At 41.0% G+C, this 9,356-nt stretch overlaps 1 protein-coding gene across 1 annotated transcript in view; it reads left to right on the top strand.

Annotated features, from left to right (window-relative positions):
* The window catches only part of LOC106806215 (N-acetylated-alpha-linked acidic dipeptidase 2-like), a 21,811-nt gene extending 13,909 nt beyond the window's left edge, over positions 1-7,902 (top strand). The window contains exons 14-23 of the mRNA XM_014808089.1: positions 989-998; positions 1,664-1,727; positions 1,838-1,905; positions 2,429-2,541; positions 2,825-2,915; positions 3,075-3,164; positions 3,465-3,630; positions 3,954-4,035; positions 4,223-4,315; positions 5,499-7,902. Of these exons, the coding sequence (XP_014663575.1) occupies positions 989-998; positions 1,664-1,727; positions 1,838-1,905; positions 2,429-2,541; positions 2,825-2,915; positions 3,075-3,164; positions 3,465-3,630; positions 3,954-4,035; positions 4,223-4,315; positions 5,499-5,703 (982 nt within the window). The 3' untranslated portion in view covers positions 5,704-7,902. The remainder of the gene's footprint in view (positions 1-988; positions 999-1,663; positions 1,728-1,837; positions 1,906-2,428; positions 2,542-2,824; positions 2,916-3,074; positions 3,165-3,464; positions 3,631-3,953; positions 4,036-4,222; positions 4,316-5,498) is intronic.
* Positions 7,903-9,356: the final 1,454 nt, after the last annotated feature.

Genomic DNA, 9,356 nt, shown 5'->3' with positions numbered 1-9,356 from the left:
TAAGATAGATGGAGATTGTCGGTGCAGTGGCTGGATAACATGCGTGCTAGCTACCGTTTTGCGGCTGTTTTGCGACATGACTTGGTGGATATGGCAAGCCATTTCTTTCAAAAAAAAGTATTGATGTAACTTTGAATAGAAACAATACTTCCATAAATAGAAAACACAAACAAGAATATAAGTAATGTAAGTCTGAATAGAAACAATGCGTTTTGAAATGAAAACAATACTTCCATAAACGGAAAACACAGAGTAAAATGAATAATTCGCTATAGCAAATGCGCAGTATACTTTGAATCAAAACAACGCAACTTGGAACGGAAACAAGATATGTTTTGCAATGAAAGCAATACTTCCATAAACAGGAAACACAAAGAGTAAAATGAAAATTCGCTATAGGAAATTCGCAGTACTTTGAATGAAAGCAACGCAACCTGGAACGAATACAACACGTAACGTACGCACGTACACAGAACGTCCGAATGTCTCGATAGAATACTCGATATAGCACGTGCGCAGTACTGTGAATTGAACGAACGCAACTGTGAATGGAATAAATGAAAAGGCTTCCGGATTTCACCACTTAGTGGCGTGCAAGGTTGCAATACAATCTCCAAGGCACGTACACGTGCATGCGTGTGTACGTACACGTGCGTGCGTGCGTGCGTGTGCACGTACACGTGCGTGCGTGCGTGCGTGCGTGCGTGCGTGCGTGTGTGCGTGCGTGCGTGTGCACGTACACGTGCGTGCATGCGTGCTTGTGTGCACGTACACGTGTGTGCGTGTGTGCGTCTGTGCGTGTTCACGTACACGAGCGTGCGTGCGTGCGTGTGCCTTGGAGATTGTATTGCAGCCTTGCACGCCACCAAGTGGTGAAATACGGAAGCCTTTTCATTTATTCCATTCACAGTTGCATTCGTTCAATTCACAGTACTGCGCACGTGCTATAGCGAGTATTCTGTTAACGGACGTGTTGTATACGTTCCAGGTGGCGTTGCGTATGATTCAAAGTATTGCGCATTTCCTATAGCGAATTTTCCATTTTACTCTTTGTGTTTTCTGTTTATGGAAGTATTGTTTTTATTTTAAAACTCATTGTTTCTATTCAGACTTGCATTACTTATATTCCTGTTTGTGTTTTGTGTTTTCATTGTAATTTTGAAGGGAATGGCTTGCCATAGGTGGACCCAACACTATCTGGATTCTTTTTAGATGCTTAAAAGGGAAGCTATCAGCGGGGGGGGGTTCCAGTTTCACGGGTAAAAATAGGGGCAATGCATTTCCCATTTCACGGCCAATTAAAATCACAATTTCGGCTTTCTTTTCCATCCCGGTTGAATTCTATTCCTGTCTGACGAAAGATTTACTTGGTGTTTCTTGATTCTCAGATAATTATAATGGTCTAATCTTGCATCCCCGAAAATAACCATTCTCTCTCAATTAACGATGCGTTGAGAATGGATGCCAAGTTCGATTTTAGGCTAAGAAATTATTCATGAGAGCCGACTTTGATATATATCACGTCTTTTATAGATTAGTTGGAAACTAGATTATGTTCGGGATAATAATTATTATTGAAGTCATTTGTACTGAATCATTCAATTTCATTTAATGTCTTTGCTACGTGGTAGGTTTTATGTATCTAACATGCGAATTATTCCAGGAACACCGTAAGACATTGTACGATCGGGCTGTAGCTTACATCAATGTTGACATCGCCGTGAAAGGTATGGATGTATAATATGCTAACTCTATTATATATGCAATGTGTAAAGATGGCCAAGTTTTACAACAATTGTGGACTCTGCTTCACTAAGCATACTAATTATCTTTGCAGGTAACTACTCTATAGCTGTCAGTGCATTCCCCTCGGTGAAGCAAATAATGTACGAAGCAAGTAAAAAGGCAAGTTTTGTGTGAAGCTGTGGCAGCAAATATTATAATTAATAAATCAATCCTAGATTTTCACATATGAGTGAAGTGACGTCTAGCAGAACCATAACGTACACTAGATCATTCACCATTGTAATTCAAGCCAGTTGGGGTGCACAGAAAACGAACACGAAAATAAACTAGACCGTGGGTGAGCCATATAACTGGTAATAACCTGATATCCAGATAGGGGGGTTCCACCTGACGTTTATGGTCACTGCTAACCAGTGGCGGCATTAGGGTTGGTGTCACACTGTGCGGTAACTCATGGTGTCACCCCATGGCCCTCCTCCCGTACCAGACCATACAGAATCCTTAGTAATGTTTTTTTGTACTAATATTACTCGTAAATCGCAATTCCCGTATATCACTGAATGTAATGGCAATAGTAGTCACATAAATAACTAGCAAAATTAAAATCACCCCCTTTGATGGTGTCACCCGGTGCGTTCCGCACCCCCGCACCCCCCTTGTGACGCCACTGCTGCTGACACAGGTACCGCAGCCCAGGGAGACTGCCATATGCAAGGAATGCAAGTCAGTCTACGACCAGTGGGTTAGAGCTTCACCGATGGAGGAGAATGTCAATCCTGATCAAACGCAGCCAAAGTTGGTAGCAAATTATATCGAAATAATATAATTAATATTCCGTTTAAGATATGATTACATGCGTAGATGGTTCGATACGTAGATGGATGGATGGGCTTGAATTGCTTGGGTGGGGTTGAGCGGATGGATGGATGAACGAATAGATACGTGGATAGATAAACGCTTTTGACCCTCCTTTCATGGATCCGTATAAAATGTTAAAATTTTGTACTGCACATTATGCGTTTAGGTCTACGAGTTGTTAGCACTTATGACACACTATTCGGCTTATTGCATCTCTTAGAATAGGAGTTCTGGGATCCGGCAGTGATTACGATGCATTTGCGTATCACGTGGGAGTCCCGTCTGTTGATCTAGTCTATTCGTTTAATAAGGTAAGCCATGCCGTACTAATAATCGGCTTGTGTCATACATACATTGCCAAACTGATTTGAAGTTTTGTATTTTGATACTATATTGTGGCCGCGGTTATAGTGTAATGCTTACGAGTAATGTGAGAAGTGAAATACTAAATGATGCCATTTTGTTTGTAGAAAACCAACAACATATCGGGATACCCATTGTACCACTCTGCGTACGAGTCTTTCCATGTCATGAATACGATAATAGATTCAAGCTTTAAGGTGCGTCTATAACACAGTGACCGAAACCCATGCACCGGCGCTCCCGTTTTTTTGTTTTGTTTTTGTTTTAATTTCTGTATTGTAAATTACATGTAAGCTTCATAACAATCACGAAACCATAACTGTTGGTATTATGATGACAATACAATTCATTCTTATCAGCACATTGGATGCGTCATGTTTGTTTTGGAACGTGGGTGACGTCTGGTGTTGACACGTGCAGCTTATGATGTATGTGACACTGGAGATAAACATAGTTAAACCAACGGCTAGACGTACCAGGTGTTCTGTTTGTTTTAGCACCACGAAGCTATATGCCGGCTTGTAGTGGAAGTCCTGCGGAATCTGGCCGAGGCTGTGGTGTTGCCGCTGAGTGTTGTTGATCACGCTAATCACCTACGGGCAGCATTGAAAGACTTCAAGGAGGAAAAAGGACCGAAACTTGCTGAGAATGGCGTTTATCTAGGTGACACACTCAGTGATACTCCCCCCCCCCCAACAACAAAACGCGATCAAAGCTCAGTGATACTTATCATCCAATATCACGCTTGAAAAGTAATGTTGATGTCCAAGTAGGACGTGTCACGATATAATATTTGACTAATACAGTTATTTTTATGGAATATTGCAATTAAAATATATAGAACTAGAAGTAGTATACCCACACCCGCCTATTGATTGAACATGCATTAATTTAAAAAGTGATACATGTTGTCTAAGTAAGTTCGATCCGCTGAAATTAAATAGATTACGGAACGTAATACGCAGTACACAATCTTTTTTCATCAGATAAACTGGAAGCGGCTGTTGAGAATTTTACTCGGTCAGCTAATTCGTTCAAGGACCACGTCAATCACGTTGATAAAAAGGAGTAAGTAACCATCGCGTATAAAAACATTTCACTCACACACATAGTCGGATTATGAGTACTACAACAGTGTGATACATACTTGAATTGCATTTACGAATATTGTAAATGTGAGCAATATATGGAATAACCTATCCATGCTTGTCTCCTGCCGCTGAAGTAAATGGTTCGTGTGCTGGTTTTCTTGCAGTGCTATGATGGTGCGTAGAGTGAACGATCAGCTCATGAAATTCGAGCGAGCTTTCACCGATTCAGCTGGACTTCCTGGCCGAAGTCTAACCAAGTAAGCGAGCTAGTGTTCATATACTAATATGTGAGACATCAGGCACGTCGCCAGGCGGAGACCCGGAAGCTCGGGCTTCAACATCATTTCCGGATTTTTTTTTCAAATTGTGAAATTAAACAGTTGCAATGATGTACTTTTTACCGTGTTTCAATTGTAAAAATTTCATTTTAAATTACGCCAGCGTGCACCATTTTCCATGTAGCATTTCAAAAATGTTCGGGGGATGCACCCCGGACCTTCACACACTCTCCCCTTTATGGCGTTTTGCGCCTTCGTGACTGGGCTTCAATATTAGTCAATCACTGGCGACGGCCCTGTACATATAGCACGACACCTATACTCAGTAACACTACCACTAAGGTAGGTATGTTTATGGAGATCTCACCAAGATCTAACCGAGATTTAATGACTAGCAGATAACGAGAGAAGTAAACATGTATGAATACCCATATGCTACAGGCTGCGTCACGCGTTGTAACCAAACTCTTACTTGCCTATACTCAGTCACGTACACTACTACTGTTGTGGGTACGTTTACATCTAGCTTCGAGTTGCGCTAAAGTTGAATTAATTAAAGTTGCCTATTTGGAAAATCTGTAGCACTTGTTTCACATACAACTACCGTGACGACGAAAGTTGATAGTGCACTGCATTGCACCTGAGCTGCATGCTTTTAAAATGAAACCGTAAACGCGTAGGATCACGTCTCCATTTGCTTGAACAAAATACGACTCAAAAAACGGCCTTTTACCCGCAGTTTTGTGTAAAGCCAGTAAGCAGGTAGACTGGTTCCTGGTCTATTGAGTTCGTTAACAGAACAAAGTGAAGAGCGAACAATCCGTGTAGATAGAGGCAAGCTGTGCCACGCCGCGCGCAGCCTTTAACAAAACCGCATGATAACGAGAGAACATAATGAACCGATGCAAAGTGCTTTTAGTACTGTTTCAATTCATTTCCTCGCAGTGCCGGGAATATATTTACGGGAGTTTATACAATATACATCATATCAGGAGTGAACACAAACACGATCACACACACACACACGCACGCACGCACGCACGCACGCACGGCACACACACACACGCACACACACACGCACGCACGCACGCACGCACGCACGCACGCACACACGCACGCACACACACACACATACATAGTAACACGTGCGCTTCTGTTGCAGACATCTCGTGTTTGCCCCGAGCAAGGAAAATCTCTACAGCGGTGCCAACTTTCCGGGGCTCGTCGATCTCCTCTCTGGCCTAGACGAGCTGGACATTGTTGAGAAGAGAGAACGATTGGAAGCCATACGAAGTCACCTGTCAGTACTGATACACACCGTGCGATCGGCCAGTGCCATCATCCGCGAGCACGGGGACATACTCTAATGTCTTGTCTTTGTGCGCAGCCGTCATGGCCACGCGGGTAGAAGTCCAAAGAATCACTGGAGCCGAAGATCCCGTTATTTTCCAAGTGCTCCCACACCATCAGAGATATATATGCCCAGTGTTGAACAACTAAACATATGTGAAGAAATTTTCAAACGACAAGAGTCTATAAACTAAAAACCGCAGCACTATATAAATAATAAGCGAACTATAATTTTTAGATTGTCTTTTTATTTTCAGAGTGTTCCACGTAATAGGGAACAAATTACCACATTACTTAGCCGTCTATTGTAGCGTTCAGGGGTCTGTTGTCAGAAATATCGTAAAGTTAAGAGTAATGTTAAGACTAATGGTGTTTCTGACAACGGGCCCCAGGTTGGTATATTAACAATGTGAGCTTTTTTAAAAGATATAGATACACTATATACATTTTTAGATTATATACAGACGGCATAATCAAAATACTACTGTGTAATATTTAGTACGTAATATAATACTTAAGGAATAATCATTACTACCGCTGATTATACACAAATTAGAATTGGTATTTTTTATATTGATGTTGACCTATTGTTTTATTAACGCGTGGAGGGACGTTTGATATGTAAATCGCAATCGATGTATTGTGTGTATAATCCACCGTGTAGAATAAAAAATTCTAGCGCAAATATAGCTACTATGTAGAGCAGTAGAACCAAGAATTACGAATGCGATTTGTGTAGCATATTATTGCACCAGAAGAGATTTCCCGGCTCATTTTAGCGATTTTATACGTAATCGTACATGCTGGGCTTCTATTGGTTTTATCTGTTATCACTTTACATTCGGCATATGGCAAATTTAAAAGTATAACCCGAACAATCGATCACTCCTTAAATCTATTAAGGTTGCTTGATAATGTTATAAGTGAATTTGGCTTGTCAGTTGTTTGGAATGCAACGTAGATGTCTGTGACTTCATCGTAGAGCTTCGGTAACCTAATTTCCCGATAGATGGCGCGGTGCAGCCGTTGTCGTTTGCTATACCAGAGCACGTCGACGTGCAAGATATACGTATACGTATAACGGTATACGCATAGATCAGATATACGTGCTCTGGCTATACGTTGTTTGATGCGCACAACGCACTATCCCGTTGGTTATGGTTGTCCATTGTACTCAGAAATAATTATCTTTACCGCGGTAAAATTATACTTATTTATAGCGAATCAGAAGCCTTGTTGCATATAATTTAACCGCGGTTAAATTAGGTTTACCGCGATAAAATCATCACTTTTTACCCAACCATGAGCCGTGTTACATATCATCAAGGGTTAATAATGACAATTTGTCATTGTAATTGTCAAATTGTCATGATGCCAATTTTTGTCATTATTAACCCCTGATATCATGCACCCGTAATAGTGCTCAGTAGAATATTTACCGTGATAAAAAGTAATCCTTCACTTAAAAAACCATACTCAATCATAGGCTTCGTTACATATACATTAACCGCAGATTTAACCTTGGTTAAACTATCACATTTTATCTAATCATAAGACGTGTTACATATCATTTACCCGCAGATTCTAGCACATCTCGATTATTTTCAACTTCTCTGTGATCCCCTGCATATCCTATTTTATGTTAGTAAGTTTTTATCCAATTATATAACACGCTGTATATATAGACCCTATACAGAGCTGTTGATACCATATAGTGATGTAATACGGCCTTTTGTTGGGTAGAAAGTGATAATTTAACCGCTGTATAATTTTATCCGCTGTTAAATTATGTGTAACAAGGCTTCTACTTGGGTATGAAGGGCTATAATTTTACCGCAGTTTAATAATTTCTACCTCGATGAAAAATGATTATTTCTGAGTACGATAGCCAACCATAATAGGTATGTTATCGCTCCGGCCGCCCTCGTTCGTATCGCACATATTATATTTATATGTAGTGCTTGAATTCGAGTGTCATCGACAATTCGTGTCAGATCATGCCTGCTTACAGCATCTGCCGCCGTTCCCACAGAAACACGAGGTATGCGGGCAATATAAGAACCTTAGGGTGGGGTGATGCCGTCAAGGAATGGGCCAGAGTGAAGCATTGCTGCGAGGGGAAATAATCGCAAGGGATCAGCATTAGTATGGAGATAGGGATGCTGCTGATAATGATATCAGGAGAAGGTAAAATGTTTTTTATTCACTCCTAAGAATATGGTTGTTGTTGTTGTTGTTTGTTATGGCGGGGATGATGATAATGATGATGATGATAATGATGATGATGATGATGATGACGACAATAATGATGATGATCACGATGACGGTGTCTATGACTTTGTGTTCATCCTCCACGAGTAGGAATTACTTCAATATGCTGTCACACTATATTATATTGCATTACGCTTCGAGACCGCGTTACAAACCCAGTACATTACACATAACTTTATATCGTTTTCTGTGTACGTTGGTTAGAGGCTTTTCTGTGACTTTCATATGAAAATTTCAATACAAGATAAACGTATTTTATTCGCTGTAGTGGAATCTTTGGCTTCTAGTTTTTACATTATATCTCAAGAGGAAATTCAATTACAGCAAACGAATTCTACTCAATATCATTGTGGAGTCACGTTTGGGGAAAGACTTCGTACACATATTGCTCTTGTATATTGCGCCTAACACTTATAAAACAGTAATTTCTATACAAATAGTTTCGTAAATGAGTATATTGAAAGTTATTACCGCCATCTAGCGATGATAGATTTTACATTTGCTTTTGGGACCGTTCGGCAATGCTATTTTCACATTCTGCCATAATTATCTTGGTTCGAGTTTGTTGTTTTTGTCAATAAATATCAAATTCGTTTAGTTATTGAAGCCGCCTGTCATAACGCTAGTTCGTCAGCGCATATATATATATATATCAAGAGCTAATAATACCTATTATTAGCTCTTGATATATATATATAGTGATAACCTACTGATGAAGTCCTCATGTCGACGTGGGACTGCGATACGTAGTAAACCCGCCTTTGCCTTCGAACCTGCTTTGTATCATCAAAGCTGTCTTACGACGAGAGAATGTTAAAATAAAACATCGGCGTGAATTTACACCGACGTTAACTCTCAACGCGCCACTCGAGCGCTGATACATTTATTTGATATATATCAGAGTGGCCACGCAGGCTACACAAACGATACAGTAGCAAGTGCTTCGCGTCTCTCACTAGGGCAATAGACGGATGGGTGAGCGTGCCTATGATTCTGTAAACGCCGTGCACGCTATAAAATATCCCCTAGGCGTTCTAATCGCGCCGAATCCGCGATATATATAGGCGCTTCGTAGTTCAAAGGGTTGCGAAGCTTCGGGCAGTTGGAATGGCGATAATGCCAATTTGCTCTCATGCTTTGCACCTGTCAATCCTATTATAGTGTAATCCGCCCAAAAACAATTTAGTTCATGCTCGCTGGGCGTGTGTGTGTGTGCGTGTACGTGTGTGCGGGTGCGCGCGTGCACGCGTGCGTGTGTAAGGGAAAGTGATGGCCTTTGTGAAGAACACGTCCGCGTCGAGATTATTTGATTGATGTATCTAATTAAGCTCCATCTATAAGCGACAGCGTGCACGCACCGTATGTAGAGTACACGTACACGCCCCCGCGTAGCTCGGAG

This window comes from Priapulus caudatus, unplaced genomic scaffold, assembly GCF_000485595.1.
Source record: "Priapulus caudatus unplaced genomic scaffold, Priapulus_caudatus-5.0.1 Scaffold148, whole genome shotgun sequence".
In the NCBI taxonomy this organism is placed as follows: Eukaryota; Metazoa; Priapulida; class Priapulimorpha; order Priapulimorphida; family Priapulidae; genus Priapulus; species Priapulus caudatus.
The sequence above is the reverse complement of the archived record's forward strand: the minus strand, read 5'-3'. Positions and strand labels throughout refer to the sequence as shown.